At 45.0% G+C, this 22,912-nt stretch overlaps 1 protein-coding gene across 4 annotated transcripts in view; it reads left to right on the top strand.

Annotated features, from left to right (window-relative positions):
• The first annotated feature begins 1,816 nt into the window (after positions 1 to 1,816).
• TMEM192 (transmembrane protein 192) overlaps positions 1,817 to 22,912 on the top strand; it is a 37,704-nt gene continuing 16,608 nt past the window's right edge. For all 4 annotated transcript variants that reach the window (XR_012093495.1, XM_073017707.1, XM_008000197.3 and 1 more), the window contains exons 1-3: positions 1,817 to 1,942; positions 12,866 to 13,012; positions 14,738 to 15,002. Coding sequence is in view for 3 of the 4 variants with exons in the window: in XM_073017707.1 (XP_072873808.1) it covers positions 1,916 to 1,942; positions 12,866 to 13,012; positions 14,738 to 15,002 (439 nt within the window). In the remaining variant the exon portion in view is untranslated. The remainder of the gene's footprint in view (positions 1,943 to 12,865; positions 13,013 to 14,737; positions 15,003 to 22,912) is intronic.

The following is a 22,912-nucleotide window of genomic DNA, read 5'->3' as shown; positions in this document are numbered from 1 at the left end:
CTACCCTAAAGTGTAAGCAAGCTCTTTAGCCTATCTTTTCCCTTTAGACTTTATTTTGAAAAATTTCATACTGCAGATGAAAAAATTTGCTGGCCGGGAGCAAATTTTATTACTAAAAATACAAAAACTTAGCCAGGTGTGGTGGGGGGTGCCTGTAATCCCAGCTACTTGAGAGGCTGAGGCAGGAGAATTGCTTGAACCCGAGAGATAGAGGTTGCAGTGAGCTAACACCACGCCACTGCACTCCAGCCTGGGCCACAGAGCAAGACTCTGTCTCAAAACAAAAAAAAATTGCTGAACTACTTACATAACGTATTCTTAATATATTATTAAAACAATGGGTTTGGCATGGTGGCTCTTGCCTGTAATCCCGGCACTTTGGGAAACCGAGGCAGGAGAATCAGTTGAGACCAGGAGTTCCAAGACCCTGTGAATATAGTGAGACCCTGTCTTTACAAACAAAAAACAAACAAAAATGATTATGTATGTTAATAATTCCTTAATAAATCTGATTTAGAAAAAAAATGACTAACATTTGCTTAGTGCTTTGTAGAGACAACACTGTAGAAAGAGCATTACATGCATTATTTTATTTAATAGAAAATCTCTGGCTGGGCGCAGTGGCTCACGCCTGTAATCCCAGCACTTTGGGAGGCTGAGGTGGGCAGATCACTTGAGGTCAGGGGTTCGAGACCAGCCTGGCCAACATAGTGAAACCTTGTCTTTACTAAAAATACAAAAATTAGGACCAGGCACAGTGGCTCACGCCTGTAATCCTAGCACTTTGGGAGGCCGATGGGGGCGGATCTCGAGGTCAGGAGATTGAGACCATCCTGGCTAACAAGGTGAAACTCCGTCTCTCCTGAAAATACAAAAAACTAGCTGGGCGTGGTGGTGCACACCTGTAGTCCCAGCTACTTGGGAGACTGAGGCAGGGGAATCACTTGAACCCGGGAGGTGGAGGTTGCAGTGAGCCAAGATCGCGCCACTGCACTCCAGCCTGCCGACAGAGCAAGACTCCGTCTCCCCCGCCCCACCAAAAAAATGTATGAGTGCATACATTCTAACTGATATCAAAGTTCTCTCCGGGAACTGGTAACAGAAAATTTCTTTCCTTGTTTGCTTACATTTTTACAATCATGAACTTTTCAGAAAATGTCATTGAAGTTTTCTCTTTTTGAAATTCAATTTTAAAAGACACAAGGGCCCAATGGCTCACGCCTGTAATCTCAGTACTTTGAGAGGCTGAGGGGGGAGAACTGGCCAGGAGGCCAAGAGTTCGAGGCTGCAGTGAGCCACGGTTGTGCTAGGCCACTCCAGCGTGGGCGACAGAGCGAGACTCTGTCTTAATAAACAAACGCCGTAAACATTCCGAAGTGCTCTGTTTCCCATTGGAGAAATCTGTAAATATGTCATAGAAATTGGAATCTTTATTCTCCTCCCGTCCCTCTGCTGGTGGAGTAGGATTTTACCGCTGGTTCTACTTAGGCGTAGAGCTGCGTCTGCAAACAAAAAAACTAGGCAAGACCGAAAAAAGTTAATGTTCTTAAAATATGCAAGTGGAGCCCGAAAATAGTTAAATTCTTGGACTAGGAAGGCATCCTTTAATGCCCAGGTCTCTGGGTAAGAGCGCACCGAGCGGCTGCGGCCAGAAGCCCCAGGGACCGAAGTGGTTCAGGCGGTAGCCACCACCCATAGTCCAGGTCTTCTGGGCCGGCACGCCCCTCCCACCATCTCAGCCAATCGGAGCTAAGGGGGCGGGATGGGCCAGCCGGAGGCGGGGCGGATGCAGGAGTGGGTGTGTCTGGGGCGGGGCCTGGCAGGTCCCAGAAGGTGGCAATTTTCGCGGCCAGAGGCTTCTAGGTCCCGGTGGAGAGGCCGGGCTGGCCGGGGCTTCGGCCTCCGGCATCGGGAAATGGCGGCGGGGGGCAGGATGGAGGACGTGAGTGCACGGAGGTGGCGGGCGGCTGGCCCCGGAATCCCCTTTTTCCTGTGCCGGGGCGCACGGGGCGGAGACTCAAAGAGGGAAGCCACCCTTGGCGAGTGCGGCCGCGGCGGGAGGGGGCGCCGCCTGTGCCGGGGAGGCCTGGACGCGGGGCTATGGGAGGGCGCCGGCGCCCTTGGGATCCGCGACACGCTAGCTCCGGGCTAATTTTCCCGGTGGAGGCTGGGGTGGGCTCCTGGGCGGTGGGCGCGCGGCTCCGGGGGTCCCAGGCTGGCGCCCAGCCCACGTGCGGGGTACGTCTTTGATCCCGGAACTGGCAGCTTCACGTGATGCGCGCCTGGCCTGACAGCCTTTCCTCCCAGCGAGTCTCTGGGAGCCGGGCCACTGGGTTCCGCTCGGACGCCCCAGGGGGGCAGGGGGCGAATCTCCCTTCCTGGTGGGGTCCCTTGCCTTGGCTGTAGAGGCTGTGGACTTGGAGTGACAGCGACGCTCGGGCCGGGCGCCAGCGTCCCGCAGACCTGTCGCTATCATCGCCTGGAAACCCATACGAGAGAAAAACAGTGTCATGTGCTGTTTTGAATCTAGCATGGTAGAAATGCAGAGGTTTTTAAATCTTTGATAGATTCAAACCAGATTACCAAAAAAACCAGTGGCCTAGTTTACAGCGTGTATAGTACAGAATGGTAGCATAATTACAAAAATCTTATTTCTTTACTTCAGCATCATAAGGTGTTTTTAGGGGAAACATGTATGTATGCCCAGAATTAACTGGAGTTTCCACTGGAAAGTAATAAAATTTTTCCTCTTGAAAAATGCAAAGTTGACAGTTACATTAAAGCACTAATTTGGGTTAATAAATTAGTAGGAATATTACTGTGATGCTATCACTGAATGAACTGCATCAGGAAAAGGAAGAGAAACACCAAACAGTTCCAGCACTATGGTAGCTTAGATTCTTGTGCAGTGGCTATAGTTAAATAATCTTGATGAAATAAAGACCAAACAATTTCTAATGAAACTAAAATTTTCTATTTTTTCCAGTTGAGAAAATGGAAAATTAACTGTAAGACCTGTAAGTAGATTTGAGACTCATATATATTTAAAGCAAAATTCATTGTTTCTGAGTTTTAAGGCTGAGCTTCATGAGCTGACAATGTATGGAAGAAAACGAATATGTAAGAGGAAAATGAGAGACTCTTAGAAAAACACATGCAGTAAGTGCTTCTTGGTTGATGCTAAGCTGCTCTAGGGTTCTTGGATCTGTAGCTTTTAGTTGTAGGATGCATACAGTACTAAAAATCTGCTTCCTCAAACACTGGAGACTGGGGGCGGTCTGGGAGACTCATGCCTGTAATCCCAGCACTTTGAGAGGCTCAGGCAGGCAGATTACCTGAGGTCAGGAGTTTGAGACCAGTCTGACCAACATGGCAAAACCCCGTCTCCACTAAAAATACAAAAATCAGCCAGGTGTGGTGGTGGGGGCCTGTAATCCCAGATACTGGGGAGGCAGGAGAATCACTTGAACCCAGGAGGCAGAGATTGCAGTGAGCCAAGATCGCATCACTGCACTCCAGCCCGGGCGACAGAGCGAGACTCTGTCTGAAAAATAAAAATAAATAAAAATTAATTAGAGATTAATGTTTTGCCACCAACCACATATTGGAGTCACTTTAGATCTGAGTAAGTTGCCTGCTTTTGGTATTTTGTAGACATGATTTCTAGCCTTCAGGGAAAAGCTAAAAATTCTGGACCATGCCTTAGTTACAGATACTTAAATGAGTTGAGTCAAAGACTTTGTGTTAGTAAGGATTCATTGTTTGCAGGCAGTGAAACCAACTCTGACTTTAAGAAAAGGATTTATTTGAAAGGCTATAGGGTGAGTATATGCCAAGGCCTCTGAAAGGACCCAAACAAGGGCATCTCAAGGCATTGAAGTGACAGGAGTCCTTTTCAGGGTCTACCCTGGAATGAATCTGCCTAAACCATGATCTTTCTTCTTTTTTTGTATGGAGTTTCACCCTTGTTGCCCAGGTTGGAGTGCAATGGTGCGATCTCGGCTCACTGCAACTTCCGCCTCCCGGGTTCAAGTGATTCTCCTGCCTCAGCCTCCCAAGTAGCTGGGATTACAGGCATGCGCCACCATACCTGGCTAATTTTGTATTTTTAGTAGAGACAGGGTTTCTCCATTTTGGTCAGGCTGGTCTCGAACTTCCAACCTCAGGTGATCCGCCTGCCTTGACCTCCCAAAGTGCTGGGATTACAGGCATGAGCCACTGCACCTGGCCTCATGATCTTTCTTTTACTGCTCATGGAGAGAGTTGGATTCACCCAACTGTTTTTTGTTCCATGACCACTCCTAGACCAGAGGAAGAGGAAGGGTATTGAAGGATGTTTCCACTAAGACTTAATGCAGAAGTAGACCGTGGGTCCTCAAAGGAAATAGAGTTACTGTCACAGAAGAGGGAAGAGGTACCATGTGGGCAAAAACAACGGATATATGTAGTTAATATTGGAAATGGAAAAAACATTTGACTTCAGGAGTCCTCTTCCCCTCAGCCTTCACTTGCAGATGGTAAGTTCATAGAATGACTGGGTGCTGTTTATATGGTTATGCTGCATATTTCCTATAGGATTCATTGGAAAGTAAATACTCCTAAGTGACATAGAGAAGAACCATAGTGTAGTCCCCAACTCCTTCAGTGTAGTTAGGAAAAACAAAAGATACACACATGAAAAGGAAAACAATATCAGGCAGCGTAAGAAATATTCCAAATGAGTATTATGGGCAATATGTTTTATAGGAGTTTAAAGCAGAAGGAAAACACGTAACAGGGCCAGTTTTATAGAGAACATAAACTTGGTTAAGACCTTGAAAGATACATAGAATTCTGAAAAAGATAGGGGAGGATATTTGTAGGACTCTATAGAAAGCTCATTTAGGCGAGAGAAGAAGGTGCATGAAAGTAACATAGTAGGAGATAAAATAGATTATTGTCTTATAGTGAAGGTTTCAATGCTAGCTTTGTTTAAATGTCCCAGGTCTGGCCAGGTGCAGTGGCTCACGCCTGTAATCCCAGCACTTTGGGAGGCTGAGGTGGGCGGATCACCTGAGGTCAGGAGTTTGAGACCAGCCTGGCCAACATGGCGAAACCCAGTACCTACTAAAAATACAAAAATTACCCAGGCATGGTGGCACATGCCTGTAATCCCTACCTGTCGGGAGGCTGAGGCAGGAGAATCGCTTGAACCTGGGAGGCAGAGGTTGCAGTGAGCCAAGATCACACCACTGCACTCCAGTCTGGGCAACAAGTGTGAAATTCTGTCTCAAAAGTAAATAAATAAATAAAAATTTCCCAGGTCTGAAGCATACAAGGAAGTTGAGCAGTCTTTCATTCTCTCAACACACATATTGAACACTTTAGCACCTGCTATGTATCAACTGTTAAAAGCACAAAGGGCATAATATAAAAGAGTCTCTGCCCTTGTAAAGCACATTTTATTCTGACAATTTCAATGCCATGTGCTTAGTACGGTAGGTTATAATACAGATGTAACAGAGTTCAGTAGGGACTTCCATTCCCAGCCAACATGGAGTAACTGGGAATAGATCTACCATTCTGCCTGAAACAACCGAAAAACTGATATAACATATGATACAACACTTTGTGAGATACCGGACATCAGACGACGAAGGGTAAGCAATCTCAGAGATGGGAAACAAATGCTATGAACTCTGTCACTGCCCCGGCTTACTGCCTTGAAAGAGTGTGCAGGCTGTGACAAGAAAGGGGGAAGCCAGGCAGAGCCCAGCATACTTCTGAGTTGAGGATGTAGGAGATCGAAGTAACTAGAGTTCACAAGACAGAGCACCCAGAGAGAAGAGAGCTACAAAGGGGGGGAACTGAAGGTCTGCAGGGAAGCCCCTGCCCCCACCCCTACTAGGCATCCAGTAGAGTGCTAATCAGGGCATGAAGAAGCTCTTGGAGGCCTCGTAAAGAACCACCGAAAAGGATTGGAAGGAACAGTTTCTCGATACAGGGCCAAGAATACTGCCTATTTCACCCACTAGCCAGACAGAACCCTCGTAATTCACAGAGCATGTAGGTAGAGTACTCAGAAAGGTCTTTCCTCAGTAGTGGAGTATAATTAACCTTAGATGAAGCCCACCTAATTTCTTAACAGCAAGACTGTTTCCAAGTGAATTCACTGCACTCCAGAACAAAGTTCACAAATATAGGAATACAGAAAATGGCCGGGCGAGGTGGCTCACGCCCGTAATCCCAGCACTTTGGGAGGCCAAGGCGGGCAGATCATAAGGTCAGGAGATCGAGACAATCCTGGCTAACACGGTGAAACCCTGTCTCTACTAAAAATACAAAAAATTAGCCGGGCGTGGTGGCAGGTGCCTGTAGTCCCAGCTACTCGGTAGGCTGAGGCAGGAGAATGGCGTGAACCTGGGAGGCAGAGCTTGCAGTGAGCCGAGATCGCTCCACTGCACTCCAGCCTGGGTGACAGAGCGAGACTGTCTCAGAAAAAAAAAAAAAAAAGGAATACAGAAAATGTCCAGCACCCACAGAGGTAAAATTTGCAATATCTGGCATCCAGTAAAAAATGACAAGGCATGCCAAGAGGCAGGAAACTGAGCTGTACTGAGTCCACTGAAACTGGTTCAGACATGACATATGCTAGAAATAGCATGTGGACATTAAACATTATTATAAATGTCTTCTAAATATTTAGAAGTTAAATAGAGACATGGAAGATACAAAGTAGACCAAGCTCAAACTTGTATAGATGAAAACTACAATGTCAGATTAAGAGTGCAGTAGGAATGGTGCTGGGGCTGGGAATGCTAAAATGACATCACAGAGAAGGCGCTTTTGCTGGGACAAGTGTTTGACAGGTGGGGGAGGAACAAGTAGAGCTGGTGTAGAGATGGAAAGTGTTTCGTGAAAGATGGGTATCATAAGCAGACAGCACCAGGAGGGAGGGAAATGGTGAGAGGCAAATCCTTGGCCAGACACAGTGGTTCATGCCTGTAATCCCAGCATGAGCTGGGAGGCCAAGGTGGGTGGATTGCTTGAGTTCAGGAGTTCAAGACCAGCCTGGGCAACAGGGTGAAATCCTGTCTCTACTAAAAATACAAAAATTAGCCAAGCATAGTGGAGTGTGCTTGTGGTCCCAGCTACTCATGAGGCTCAGGTAGGAGGAGCTCTTGAGCCTGGAGAGGGGGGAACGGAGGCTGCAGTGAGCCGAGATTGTGCTACTGTTCTCTAGCCTGGGTGACAGAGTGAGACCCTGTTAAAAAAAAAAAAAAAAAAAAAGGTTGGGCACAGTGGCTCATACCTGTAATCCCAGCACTTTGGGAGGCTGAGGAGGGCGGATCACTTGAGGTCAGGAGTTTGAGACCAGCATGGCCAACATGGCGAAACCCCGTCTCTGTTAAAAATACAAAAACTAGCTGGACAAGGTGTCGGGCGCTTGTAATTCCAGCTACTTGGGAGGCTGAAGCAGGAGAATTGTTTGAACCCAGGAGGCAGAGGTTTCAGTGAGCTGAGATCATGCCGTTGCACTCCAGCCTGGGGGACAGAGCAAGACTCCGTCTCAAAAAAAAAGAAAAAAAAAATCCTGAGAAGTAACTTGGGGACAGATTGTAAAGCGATAGACTAAGAATTTGGACTTTGTCCTGAGGATTTGGGGATTGTAATAGGATTATCCAGAGGGACAGAACCAATAGGATATATGTATATATAAAAAGGGGATTTTTTAGGGAGAATTAGCTCACAAGATTACACAGTGAAGTCCCATGATAGGCTACCTGCAAGCTGGGGAAAGGGAAGGAGATAGTGGCTCCGTCTAAGCCCCAAAGCCTCAAAACCAGGGAAACCAATAGCATAGCCTTCAGTCGGGCAGCCGAAGGCCTGAGAGCCCCAGGCAAGCTGCTGGTGCAGGTTTCAGAGTCCAAAGGCCAAAGAATCTGGAGTCTGATGTCCAAAGGCAGGAAGAAAGGAAGTGAGTGTCCTACGCAGAAAAGAAAGAGAGAGCCAGAAGACTCAGCAGGCTGCTTATACCCCTATTCTGTGCTTTGTTCTAGCTGCATTGGCAGCTGATTGGATGGTGCTCGCCCCTATTGAGGGTGGGTCTTCCTCTCCCAGTCCACTGACTCAAATGTTTGGCTCCTCACACACAATACTTTACCATCCATTTGACTCCTAATGTTGACCATCACAGGGAGCTACCCAAAGTTTTTGAGCAGAGAAACATGAATGTTTGTCTTGGAAGAATTCTGACAGCAGTGAAAGAGATTGCCAAGACCCGGAGACTGGAAACTTCTAGTAAAAGGCCAAGAGAAATGGGAGGGCCTGGACTAAGATAGTTAAAATAGAGAGCAAATAACAGGTTTAGGAGTTAAAATGGTAATAATTTTTTCTCTTTTTATCATGCCCCAGCACTGAGTGGATAGAATGGTAATGATTATAGGGGTAGTGTCTTTGTTTGGGTTGCTATAATAAAATACAAATGGAGTAATTTACAAATACAAATGTATTGCCCACAGTTCTAGAGGACAGGAAGTCCAAGATCAAGGTGCCAAGAGCCCTGGGGAGGGGTTGCTCTCTGCTTCAAAGATGGCGCCTTCTTGCTGCATCCTCACACGGTGGAAGGTGGAAGGGAGCTCATTTGAGCCTCTTTTCTAAGGGCACTGATCTCATTTATGAGCAAGGAACCCTCATGGCTTAATTACTTCCCAAAGGAAAGCAGGGGACTATTGGGGGACACCAACATTTAGACCACAGCAGGGTGCAAGTCAAAGGTAAGTTAATAAAAAGGCCAGGCGTGATGGCTCACACCTGTAATCTTAGCACATTGCGAGTCCACTTGGGAGGATTGCTTGAGGCCAAGAGTTCAAGACCAACCTGGCCAACATAGAGAGACCCTGTTGATTTTTATTTTAAAATTTAAAAAATATGAAAAAGAGAAAAGAGTTAATAAATAATAGTGGCTAAGACTTATTGAAAACTCTCTGTGTGTCAGGCAGTGTTATGAGGACTTGCATGTGTAGTGACTCATATAGTATTCCTGACAGAGCTACAAAGCAGGTGCTATTATTAGTCTCCTTTTTAGATGGGGAAACTGAGGCATGAGAGGTGAAGTAACTTGCTCTCAGCTAGAAAGCAGTAGAACTTGTGCTTGAATCCAGGCAGTTTGCCCTTAGGAGCCTGCCCTTAACCAAAGCTCTTACTGCCTTTAGTCACAGTTGATCCCCTGTATGTCCTGATAATCTCTTCTGATTAGCCCAGGTCTTTGATGATGATCATAATTGAGTTAGAAAATACTGCGGAGACAGGTTTGGGGCACTCATTCATTCATCTAGCAAATGTTTGCTGAGTGACAACCATGAGACAGTGTTGAGTGCTGGAATTACAAAGACAAGACGTGTAAAGTTAATGGGTCCAATGAAGTCTAGTGGGAAAGAGATAAGTAAAAGACCATCACAGGATACTATGATAGAAGAGGCAAGCACAGAATGCTTTGAAAAACATGGAGGTGGCACAGTCCAGATTAGGGGTATCCAGAAAGGCCATGTGGTGGGAATTGCCCCTTCTGAGCATGAAAGAATGCATAGACATTAGCTAAGGGAAGAGTAGATCTCAAGGCTCCAAAATCTGCTGACTGAGAATGAGCTAGAGGCAGAGGGGTCTTGAAGAGAACAGGAGTAATCTGAATCGTACCATGAGTTATGGTAAACTAAACAGGAAGCAATCTAGGCATTGAATAAAAGAGTTGGCCAGGCGTGGTGGCTCATGCCCATAATGCCAGCACTTTGGGAGGCCAAGGCAGATGGATCACCTGAGGTCAGGAGTTCGAGACCAGTTTGGCTAACATGACGAAACCCCATCTCTACTAAAAATGCAAAAATTAGCCGGGCATGGTGGCGCTTGCCTTTAATCCTAGCTACTCAGGAGGCTGAGACAGGAGAATCACTTGAACCCAGGAGGCAGAAGTTGCAATGAGCTGAGATTGAGCCAGTGCACTCCAGCCTGGGTGACAGAGCAAGACTCCATCTCAAAAAAAAAAGCCAAACAAACCAACCAAACAACAACAACGAAAACAGTTGCAGAGCAGTGTTGAATACCTGCTACTGGAAATCGAGGAGCCCACTCCAGAGCTAGGTTACACCCCAGATTACTGTCCTTATCTTTGTAATCTCAGCAACCAACAGCCATCCCTTACATAATTTTTCCTACTCCCTACTTCTTCCAAAATAAAGAGCTCTCATTCTATGTAGCCGAATCCTATTCATGAATCCTTCATTTCCGTCTCATTGTAGTGCAATTAACTGACCGTCATTGTCTTCTGTGCTTTTCATTTGCTGACTTATTATGTACTTCCCATGCACCATATTCTGTTTTCTTTTTTTTTTAACATGTGGTGAGAACACTTAAGATCTATACTCTTAGCAAATTAAAAGTATATACAATGCAGTATATATCCATATTTTTAAGACGAAGTCTTGCTCTGTTGCCCAGGCTGGAGTGCAGTGGCGCAATCTCGGCTCACTGCAACCTCCACCTCCTGGGTCCAAGCGATTCTCCTGCCTCAGCCTCCTGAATAGCTGGAATTACAGGCACGTGCTACCACGCCTGGCTAATTTTTTATATTTTTAGTAGAGACAAGATTTTACCATGTTGGCCAGGCTGGTCTCGAACTCCTGACCTCAGGTGATCCGCCCACCTCGACCTCCCAAAGTGCTGGGATTACAGGCATAAGCCACTTCACCCAGCCCTACAATGCAGTATTGTTAACTATAATTGCTATGCTGTCATTAGATCTCTGTGCACTATACTGTATTGTGTATTCTCATATTGTTTAGTTCTTCATGTCTTTATCTCTTACCTCCCCCAATGAAAACGTAATCACATTATATTCTTTTACCCCAGGCACAGTGTTACACATTATAGTTTATAGTAAGGGTCTGAGATTGAGAGATTGTTGTGGTTCATTTTTATGCAGCAGAGACCTGGAAGAACTGTTCCTGTCAAAACCATACCTTTAAACGTGACTTGCTGAAATTTTTAGGTGACAGCCTCCACGCACTAAGTTTTTGTTGGGTACTTTGGTGACGTTACAACTCTAGTTGCTTTCACTGAGAATCTGGTATCTACAAACTAAGTTTCCTCAAGGGCCAATCCGGGTGATCCATTTCCATTCTATTTCTATCATAATGGAAAGTTTGTTTTAAGAACTCTTAATAAAGCCTCCATCAACTTTTCAAAATGTTGTGGAACCACCAGAGACAGTTTAAGAACTACAGATCTTGGGCAGCTGGTCCAGGAAAGAAATGGGATGTAGATCAGAGGATACAAAGTAGCAGATATGCAAGATGAGCACGTCTACTGGAGTTATGTACAACATGAGGATTATAGGGAATAAAATTGTACTGTATGTGGGATCCATGCTAAGTGAGTAGACTTTAGCTGCTGTTGCCACAAACACAAATAGTGGATAACCATGTGAGATGTTGGATATGTTAATTTGTTCCACTATAGTAACCTTTTTACTCTCTGTATGTATCCCATAATGTGTTATATACCTTAAATAGACATAATAAAACTTATTTTAAAAATTGTAACCGGACTGGGTGCAGTGGCTCACACCTGTAATCCCAGCACTTTGTGAGGCTGAGGCAGGGGAATCACTTGAGGTCAGGAGTTCAAGACCAGCCTGGCCAACATGGTGAAACCCTATCTACTAAAAATACAAAAAAATTAGCTGACTGTGGTGGCAGGTGCCTGTAATCCCAGCTACTCAGGAGGCTGAGGCGGGAGAATCACTTGAACCTGGAAGATGGAGGTTGCAGTGAGCTGGGATTACACCACTGCACTCCAATCTGGGCAACAAAGTGAGTCTTCATCTAAAAAAAAAAAAAAACACGATTGCAACTGTATGTAATTATTTCAACAATATATGTAATGTTAAATAAATCAATATCTATGTTTTTAAGGCTTGAAGAAAAATGATTTGCTTAAATCTCTTTACATATTACCTTGTTTATGAAATGAAGATATAATTAAGATTTCCTCTACCCATTTTAAAACTTATTTTCACTAAGATGTATATAGTAGTTATTTATAGGAGAGTATTTTTTTAAATTGGCTTTAGGCTGGGTGTGGTGTCTCACACTTGTAATCTCAGCAATTTGGGAGGCTAAGATGGAAGGATCACTTGCAGCCAAGGGTTCAAGACCAACCTGGGGCCGGGCGCTGTGACTGATACCTGTAATCCCACCACTTTGGGAGGCTGAGGTGGGTGGATGACCTGAGGTCAGGAGTTTGAGACCAGCATGGCCAACATAGTGAAACCCTGTCTCTACTGAAACTACAAAAATTAGCTGGGTGTGTGCCGGGCACGGTGGCTCATGCCTGTAATCCCAGCACTTTGGGAGACCAAAGCGGGCAGATCACCTGAGGTCGGGAGTTTGCGACCAGCCTGACCAACATGGAGAAACCCCGTCTCTACTAAAAATAAAAAATAAACCGGGCGTGGTGGCGCATGCCTGTAATCCCAGCTACCCAGGAGGCTGAGGCAGGAGAATTGCTCGAACCTGGGAGGCAGAGGTTGCAGTGAGCCCAGATTGCGCCTCTGCACTCCAGCCTGGGTGACAGAGCAAGACTCTGTCTCAGAAACAAAAACCAAAATACAAACAAACAAACAAGACCAGCCTGGGCAACATAGCGAGACTGTGTCTCTACAATTTTTTAAAAATTAATTAATTTTTAAAAATTGGATTCAAGTAGGGAATGTGTTCTCTTGCCTGTAATTTGTATATGGTTTAAAAGTTTTATAGTTTAGTAGATTTGTCTTAGAAACATAATCTAGAAAGTGGTGATTATAGCTTGCTTCTGTTTTTCTGCACCCCAGGGTTCCTTGGATATCACCCAGAGTATTGAAGACGACCCACTTCTGGATGCCCAGCTTCTCCCACATCACTCATTACAAGCTCACTTTAGACCCCGGTTCCATCCTCTTCCTACAGTCATCATAGTGAATCTTCTGTGGTTTATTCATGTAAGTTGGCTGGAAGAAGGGGACCTATCCAGAGGTGATGTTTGTAAAAATTATGCAAACGTTTCAGAGGGCAGTTGTGCTGTATCTATCAACATTTAAAATGTAGGGCACATGTTTTTAGGACATCCTGAGGGCTGTGTCATGGGCAAAAAAAAAAAAGTATGTACACTTTTACTTGCATCTTCAAATAATTCATTGTGGATATTATTTGCATACATGTAAAGATATTGTTGATAATAGCCATGTTGTCTATCATATCAAGAGACTACAAACTACTTGGCATCCAGAGGACACAGTGTGTCCCATTCATATAAGGAAATGCTATGCAACTGTTAAGAATGGGGTAGACAGGTGTACAGTATATTAACATAGAATAGCCTTCATGATTACATTGTCGAGTGAAAAAAAATCAAGTTTTCAACCTTTTGTACAGAATGTTCCTATTTGTAGTTTTTAAAAGGGAGTTGAGAGGGCTGGTGTGCACCTGTTTTCCTGTATATAGTAGATATTTCTAGAAGCATTCACGGACCTAGTTGCCTCTGAAATGAGGACTGACAGTCTTGGTGGAAGAGGCACTAATATAATTTACTGTTTACTTTTGAATATTGCTTGATTTTTTAACCATGTGCATGTATTACTTTTTCAGTTACAAAAAAGATGCAGAAAAGTCTACATATGTTGACACAGGAATTTATCAATTTACTTATACCTAGGGAATAATGTTTTAGCAGACAAATCAAGTTGCAGTGGAATAATATGTACAATTTTTGTATGATGACAAAATTACAAATATCTGGAGTTTATAAAAGCACATGTGCGAAAAGTCTTATCACAGGCCTCACTGGTGGTTACTCCACTGCCAGTCTGTTTAATCAGTTCCTCCATTTCAATTATTGCAGTCAGAAGCACTGGGGGTTATGGTTGTTCTCTGCTGCAGTGTGAAAAATTAAGAGGGCTCATTCTCACCACTCCTTGAGTATTTATGAGGACTGTGAATGGAGTTGATTGACTTGCTCAGCCTTTGCTCAGCCTCCTGCTGATGGGTTTGCCTGTCTGCAGGGACCATTTCCCCCAGTACATTTCCTAGCTTCCCCTGCAGCTGGGATTCCTCTCCAGTGAAGTGCACTGTGGGAGTCTTGAGTTCAGAACTGAATCACTGGGGAGAGAGGTGGTATCCCCTTTCCTTGAGGGCACTAGTAGCTGTGGTATGGCTCCACCATGGCTTCCTGATCCCCAGATCCCAGCTGAAGTGCCGCCTTCTTGGTACCACCATGTGCAGGGGTGACCTTGTGGTTTCCAGATGGTGACCTCTTTTTCTTCTTTCCTTTTACTTTTTGTATAACATACTCTGTACCAGCCTGGGTACCATAGCAAGAACCTGTCTCTATAAAATTTTTTTTTTAAATTGGCCAAGTGTGGTGGCATGGGCCTGTAGTTCCAGCTACTCCAGAGACTGAGGTAGGAGGATTTCTTGAGCCCAGGAGGTTGAGGCTGCAGTGAGCAGAGATGATACCACTGTACTCCAGCCTGGGCAACAGGGCACAACTGTATCTCACGCAGAAAACAAAAATACATTTAAACAAAACAAAATGAAAATACATTTAAAAACTCATGTATAAAAATGGATAGGGGAAGCTGTAGGTATAAGAATGCATGCTGGGATGGTAGTTATTGTTTCCTAATTACAAATATTGAAATTAATCTTTCTGCTCTCCTTTCCCTCAGCTTGTGTTTGTTATTTTAGCATTTTTAACAGGTGTGCTTTGTTCTTATCCTAATCCAAATGAGGACAAGTGCCCAGGAAATTACACAAACCCACTGAAAGTTCAGACGGTTATAATCCTTGGGAAAGTTATTTTGTGGATTCTCCATTTACTCCTTGAGTGCTACATCCAGTATCACCACAGCAAAATCAGAAACCGAGGCTATAACTTGATCTACCGATCGACAAGGCATCTCAAGAGACTTGCGTTAATGATACACTCCTCTGGTACGTCCAGTTTTCTCTCAGCTACTTGGATGCTTGAGGGACAAAAATGACAGCAGAAAGATTATGTGAAGTTTGATTTTAGAATCAAATATATTCTCTCATTTTTGTAAGGGTGATATGTGTTCTAACCACTAAAATTTGGATCACCTTAATGTCTTAAAGCTTTTCTTGGCCGGGCGCGGTGGCTCACGCCTGTAATCCCAGCACTTTGGGATGCTGTGGCAGGTGGATCACGAGGTCAGGAGATCGAGACCAGCCTGGCCAACATGGTGAAACCCAGTCTCTACCAAAAATACAAAAATTAACTGGGCATGGTGGCACGTGCCTGTAATCCCAGCTACTCAGGAGGCTGAGGCAGGAGAATCACTTGAACCAGGGAGTCAGAGGTTGCAGTGAGCTGAGATCGTGCCACTGTACTCCAGCCTGGCAGCACAGCAAGACTCCATCTCAAAAAAAAACAAAAAAAGCTTTTCTTATGAAATATACAGCTTTAATTTTCATTTGAAATCTGTTATTTGTTATGAACATGGTATCCTGATAGCATGTGTGAAATGTGGAATTATACTCTCTTTTGTTATCAGATGGTTTACTCATCTCATAAAGATAGAAATGCTGTTGCTATTTGATATTTGAGGATAGGGAGAGGGAATTTTTAAATTTTATTTTATTTTTTCTGAGACAGGGCCTTGCTCTGTCACCCAGGCTGAAAGGCAGTAGCACCTTCATGGCTCAGTATAGCCTGGAATTCCTGGGCTTAAGCAATCCTTCCACCTCAGCTTCCTGAGTAGCTGAGACTACAGGTGTGTGCCACCACACCCGGCTAATGTGTTTTGTTTTTGTTTTTGTTTTTGTTTTTTTTGAAACGGAGTCTTGCTGTGCTGCCCAGGCTGGAGTGCAGTGGCTGGATCTCAGCTCACTGCAAGCTCCGCCTCCCAGGTTCAAGCCATTCTCCTGCCTCAGCCTCCCAAGTAGCTGGGACTACAGGCACCCGCCACCTCGCCCGGCTAGTTTTTTGTGTTTTTTAGTAGAGATGGGGTTTCACCGTGTTAGCCAGGATGGTCTCGATCTCCTGACCTTGTGATCCGCCCGTCTCGGCCTCCCAAAGCACTGGGATTACAGACTTGAGCCACTGTGCCCGGCCCAAGTTAAGTTTAAAAAAAAAAAAAAAAAAAAAAAAAAATTGGCTGGGCGTGGTGGCTCATGCCTATAATCCCAGCACTTTGGGAGGCCAAGGTGGGTGGATTCCCTGAGGTCAGGAGTTCGAGACCAGCCTGGCCAACATAGCGATACCCTGTCTCTACTAAAAATACAAAAATTAGCTGAACGTGGTGGTGGGCGCCTGTAATCCCAGCTACTTGGGAGGCTGAGGCAGGGGAATTGCTTGAATCCCAGAGGTGGAGGTTGCAGTGAGTTGAGATCGTACCATTGCACTCCAGCCTGGGTAACAAGAGCGAAACTCCATCTAAAAAAAATTAAGGCAGGGCACGGTGGCTCATGCCGGTAATGCCAGCACTTCAGCACTTTGGGAGACTGAGGCGGGAGGATCACTTGAGGTCAGGAGTTTGAGACCAGCCTGGTCAACATGGTGAAACCCCATCTCTACTAAAAATACAAAAATTAACTGGGTGTGGTGGGAGGCACCTGTAATCCCAGCTACTTGGGAGGCTGAGAATCACTTGAACCCAGGAAGTGGAGGTTTGCCTTAAGCTGAGATCATGCCACTCCAACCTGGGTGACAGAGTGAGACTCCGTCTCTAAATAAACAAATAAATAAATAAATCTCCATCTCAAAATAAATAAATAAAATTAAATTAAAATAAATAAATTAGTCATGTGTAGTGGCCTGTGCCTGTAGTGCTAGCTACTTGGGAGGCTGAGGTGGGAGGATCCACTTGAGCCTAGGAGTTTGAGGCTGCAGTGAGCTATGAGTATGCACCACACTCCAGCCTAGGTGAAAGAGTGATACCCTCCTCTATAAAAAAAGAAAAAAAATTGAATCAAATTAAAGACTTTTCTCCAAAAAAAAAAAAAAAGGCTCTACAGAATATAACTTTTATTTTTCTTCTGTTCTGTTAGTGCATTTTCTTAAAGGGCAAACTGCAAGTTCATCTACTCAGTGAAATTCTCAGTGGAAGCTGAAGGGCTATGCTGTAACAGGGCTAAGCAGTTTATAGAGACGGGTGATCTTGACCGCTCTTGAAGTCTCACAGAATGTGAGACCGCTCTCACATTCTGCCACTTGTGAGAATGAGCTTGAGAATGTTCAACTGTTGATGTGCAGCACTCTCTTTTGGCCAGAAGATGTCAGGGTAACACAAAGATTTAAAAAAAAAAAAAAAAAAAAAAAGCTTATTTTTAAACTACAAAAGATTGGCCGGGCGCAGTGGCTCAAGCCTGTAATCCCAGCACTTTGGGAGGCCGAGATGGGTGGATCACGAGGTCAGGAGATCGAGACCATCCTGGCTGACACGGTGAAACCCCGTCTCTACTAAAAAATACAAAAAACTAGCCGGGCGAGGTGGCGGGCGCCTGTAGTCCCAGCTACTCGGGAGGCTGAGGCAGGAGAATGGCGTGAACCCGGTTGGCGGAGCTTGCAGTGAGCTGAGATCCGGCCACTGCACTCCAGCCTGGGCCTCAGAGCGAGACTCCGTCTCAAAAAAAAATAAATAAATAAACTACAAAAGATCTTATGTGATCTGTAACCAAAATAATATTCAGTTTCTCAAGTGATGGTCTGGAAATAGTATTTTTGAAACTCACAAAGATATTGTTTGATCTTTACCTTTCCAAAATCTGCCTTTCAAATTCTTGTTAAACGTGTGAGCTGTGATCGTAATCTGTTTCTGAACACTTGGACCTTTAGAGTCACAGGTGATGTCACGTTTATGTGGCTCATGTGAAATCCAGAAAATCAAAAGGAATGGAGCAGGTACTTATCTTATTTCTATTTTTTTAAATATTTTTTCATATTTGCAAAGAAAAAAAAAACAAGATAAATCTATGGAGATGTAGGACTTACAGATAACAGTACTGATAATATTAACTTCAGCCTGATATATTTTGTTATTTTCCAGAGAAGAAAAGAAATTATTTACTTTTGGGTAGAGATGGGAGAAAGGGCTTTGCTTTCCTAGCAAGTGAAAATATTTACCCGATTTATCTGTTCTCCTTCCTTAGATCCATATATATATATATGTACATATACTTTTTTTATTTTTTTGAGATGGGAAGTCTTGTTCTGTTGTCCAGGCTGGAGTGCAGTGGTGTGAACTCAGCTCCCTGCAACCTCTGCCTCCCAGGTTCAACTGATTCTCCTTCCTCAGCCTCCCTAGGCTGGACTACAGTCATGCACCACCATGCACAGCAAATTTTTGTATTTTTAGTAGAGACGAGGCTTCACCGCGTTGGCCAGGCTGGTCTCGAACTCCTGACCTCAGGTGATCCACTCACCTCAGCCTCCCATAGTGCTGGCATTACAGACATGAGCCACTGTGCCTGGCCTAATAATATTTGAGTTCAAAATGTATTTGGGCCAGATGTGGTGGCTCACACCTGTAATACCAGCACTTTGGGAAGTCAAGGCAGGCGGATCACCTGATGTCAGGAGTCCGAGACAGGCCTGGCTAACATGGTGAAACCCTGTCTGTACTAAAAATACAAAAAAAAAAAAAAATTAGCTGGGCATGACTGGGGGTGGTGGTGGGTTCCTATAATCCCAGCTACTCAGGAGGCTGAGGCAGGAGAATTGCTTGAACCTGAGAGGTGGAGGTTGCAGTGAGTGAAGATGGCGCCACTGCATTCCAGCCTGAGGGATAGAGTGCGACTCCATCTTAAAATAAAATGAAATAAAATAAAAAATCAATTATTATTAGTTACAGAGCCAAGTTGCATATTTGGGGCTTTTTTCACATTGAAATGAAAACTTGGTCCTTCACTGAAAATAGTAATTTTCTTTTTTTTTTTTTTTTTTTTTTTGAGACGGAGTCTCGCTCTGTCGCCCAGGCTGGAGTGCAGTGGCCAGATCTCGGCTCACTGCAAGCTTCGCCTCCCGGGTTCACGCCATTCTCCTGCCTCAGCCTCCCAAGTAGCTGGGACTACAGGCCCCCGCCACCTCGCCCGGCTAGTTTTTTGTAATTTTTAGTAGAGACAGGGTTTCACCGTGTTAGCCAGGTGGTCTCAATCTCCTGACCTCGTGATCCGCCCGTCTCTGCCTCCCAAAGTGCTGGGATTACAGGCTTGAGCCACCGCGCCCGGCTGAAAATAGTAATTTTCAACCCATCATATGGGTCCAGTCGAACAGTCTCTCTGGGGCCTCAAAGTGTGAAGCCAGAGGCTGAGGACATGCAAAAGTGCAGTTCAAGGGAACTGCTCTTGAAGGTAAATTCTGGAAGGAATTCTCGGCAGGAATTGTAGGACCTGAGGGCATAGTGATTGTGTCCTTCCTGCTCACCTTTAGTTCTCAGAGGCCCACATTCTTTGGGAGGGCCCGAGACTGTCTTAGTTGACTTGTAGAAATGCCTGCTGGAGTCCTCACTGATATCTGGGCCTGGTGCCCTGGGGTGAGCCAGAGCGGCTAGGTCTCTCCTGTATGTAGCATAGCATCTGACTTCAAGTCCCCTGTGAGTTTTGTTTGGAGGAGGGGCTGCATAGCATGTGCCTGGAATTGAAAATCGGAATTCTTGTTTTAATAATAATGATGATATATGGCATTTACTACATGTCTACTTAGGCATTGTTAGTTCATTGCTTCCTACCAGAACCCTATGTGATAAGCATTATTTTTCCCGTTTTACAGTGGAGGAGTCCAGGTCTGGGTGAGATCATGGGTTTCGTTTCTAGAAGGCAGCAGATCCTACAGTGGAGCCCAGTTTGTGGTCATTACAGGACCGCCCAGCCCACAGGAACTTATTTCTTCCAAATATTCTTTTTTTTTTTTTTTTTTGAGACGGAGTCTTGCTCTGTCGCCCAGGCTGGAGTGCAATGGCATGATCTCGGCTCACTGCAAGCTCCACTTCCCAGGTTCATGCCATTCTCCTGCCTCAGCCTCCCAAGTAGCTGGGACTACAGGCACCCACCACCACACCCGGCTAATTTTTTGTATTTTTGGTAGAGACAGGGTTTCACCATGTTAGCCAGGATGGTCTTGATCTCCTGACCTTGTGATCCATCCGCCTTGGCCTCCCAAAGTGCTGGGATTACAGGCGTGAACCAACGTGTCCAGCCCCAGATATTCTTAATGAATAGCAAGCATTAACCTTAGAATCTTTTTTTTTTTTTTTTTTTTGAGACTGAGTTTCACTCTTGTTGCCCAGGCTGGAGTGCAGTGGTGCCATCTTGGCTCACTGCAACCTCCACCTCCTGGGTTCAAGCAGTTCTTCTGCCTCAGCTTCCTGAGTGGCTGGGATTACAGGCTGGTCTTGAACTCCCAACCTCAAGTGATAGTGATCCACCTGCCTTGACCTCCCAAAGTGTTGGGATTACAGGCATGAGCCACTGCACCTGCCTAGAATCTTTGTTTTTTTGTTTTTTTTTTTTTGGACAGAGTCTCGCTCTGTCGCCCAGGCTGGAGTACAATGGCAGGATCTCAGCTCACCGCAACCGCCACCTCCCGGGTTCAAGCAATTCTTCTGCCTCAGCCTCCCAAGTAGCTGGGATTACAGGCATGCACCACCACACCCAGCTAATTTTGTATTTTTAGTAGAGATGGGGTTTCTCCATGTTGGTCAGGCTGGTCTCGAACTTTTGACCTCAGGAGCCACCGCCAGCCTAGAATCTTTTTAAAATGGTGAGTGACGTAAAACAAAAAACACTTAGACTGTGTCTATGGCTATAAAACCATTTAAAAAACACTAAACTAGGCCGGGCTTGGTAGCTCACTCCTGTAATCCCAGCACTTTGGGAGGCCAAGACAGGCGGGTCACTTGAGGCCAGGGATTCCAGACCAGCCTGGCCAACATGATGAAAACCTGTCTCTGTTAAAAATACAAAAATTAGGCCAGGTGCCATGGCTCACGCCTGTAATCCCAGCACTTTGGGAGGCCGAGGTGGGCGGATCACCTGAGGTCAGGAGTTCGAGACCAGTCTGGCCAACATGGTGACACTCCATCTCTACTAAAAATACAAAAAATTAGCCAGGTATGGTGGCGGGCATCTGTAATCTCAGCTACTCAGGAGGCTGAAACAGAAGAATCGCTTGAACCTGGGAGGCGGAGGTTACAGTAAGCTGAGATTGCGCCATTTCACTCCCTCCTGGGCAACAAGAGCAAAACTCCGACTCAAAAAAAAACAAAACAAATACAAAAATTAGCTGGGCATGGTGGCATGGCAGGCGCCTGTAATTCCAGCTACTAGGGAGGCCGAGAATCACTTGAACTGGGGAGGCAGAGGTTACAGTGAGCTGAGATCTCACCAGCCTGGGCAACAGAGTAAGACTCTGTCTCAAAAAAAAAACAGACACCAGCTATTAGACTATTACTGTAGAACTGGAGAGTGTATTTGGTTAGCACAAAACTGGTAAGGAGGCTGATGTGGTAACCCAGAGGTGAAGTGACTTTCGTCTGAACTAAGATATTATATAGGGTGGTCTTCCTCAAGGAAGGTACTTGTGTAATGTCCACAGCACATACCATTATAAGGAATGTTTTATTTCAGTATTGCTTCCCCACCAGACTGTGAACTTGCTGGTACATAGGATTTGCCCAGTACTTTTAAAATCCTTTGAAAACTCTTTTCATTTCTCTGCAGAAGATTTTTTTTTCCTAGCGTGTATTTCTTTCCTAAATGTTGTAAAACTGTATTGGCGGGGTGGGGTGGCTAACACCTGTAATCCCAGCACTTTGGGAGTCCGAAGCAGGCGAATCACGAGGTCAGGAGTTCAAGACCAGCCTGACCAACATGGTGAAACCCCGTCTCTACGAAAAACACAAAAATTAGCCGGGCGTGGTGGCACATGCCTGTAATCCCAGCTACTCGGGAGGCTGAGGCAGGAGAATCACATGAACCTGGGAGACGGAGGTTGCGGTGAGCCGAGATTATGCCACTGCACTCCAGCCTTGGTGACAGAGCAAGACTCCATCTCAAAAAAAAAAAAGAAAAGGAAAGAAAAAAACCAAAAACCTGTATTTATCTTGTTCACAAAACTGATTTACAAAGAATCTGTCAATATGCTAATATACTGTGACAGGTCATTGCGTGAGTGGGCCTGCTAGAAGGTAACTTTGTGTCGTTACTTTTCTTTTTTAAATTCAGTGATATTTTGTCAAAACTCTTTTTGTTGGCCGGGCGCGGTGGCTCAAGCCTGTAATCCCAGCACTTTGGGAGGCCGAGACGGGTGGATCACGAGGTCAGGAGATCAAGACCATCCTGGCTAACACAGTGAAACCCCGTCTCTACTAAAAAATACAAAAAAAAAAAACTAGCCGGGCGAGGTGGCGGGCGCTTGTAGTCCCAGCTACTCGGGAGGCTGAGGCAGGAGAATGGCGTGAACCCGGGAGGCGGAGCTTGCAGTGAGCTGAGATCCGGCCACTGCACTCCAGTCTGGGCGACAGAGCGAGACTCCGTCTCAAAAAAAAAAAAAAAAAAAAAAAAAAAAACTCTTTTTGTTTTGTTTTTTGTTTTGTTTGTTTGTTTTAGAGACAAGGTCTCGCCCTGTTGCCCAGGCTGGAGTGTAGTTGTGCTGTCATAGCTCACTGTAGTCTCAAACTCCTAGGCTTGTGTAGTTAGTTTGAATTGGGGGTTCTTTCAGCAAGGCTCTTTGGCTCACAATCATTTCTTTTGTGTCAAGCAATAGAAGATAAATTAAGCATTTTCCCTCTCAGGATCAGACTCACATAAATATGTTAAATAAGTTTTAGAAAATTCTAAGATAAGATGCTACAGAGTCTGCCCCTGAACTTCTCTTTGACATTTGT

Source organism: Chlorocebus sabaeus, chromosome 7 (genome assembly GCF_047675955.1).
Source record: "Chlorocebus sabaeus isolate Y175 chromosome 7, mChlSab1.0.hap1, whole genome shotgun sequence".
NCBI lineage: Eukaryota > Metazoa > Chordata > Mammalia > Primates > Cercopithecidae > Chlorocebus > Chlorocebus sabaeus.
This window is presented reverse-complemented; position numbering and strand designations above follow the sequence as displayed.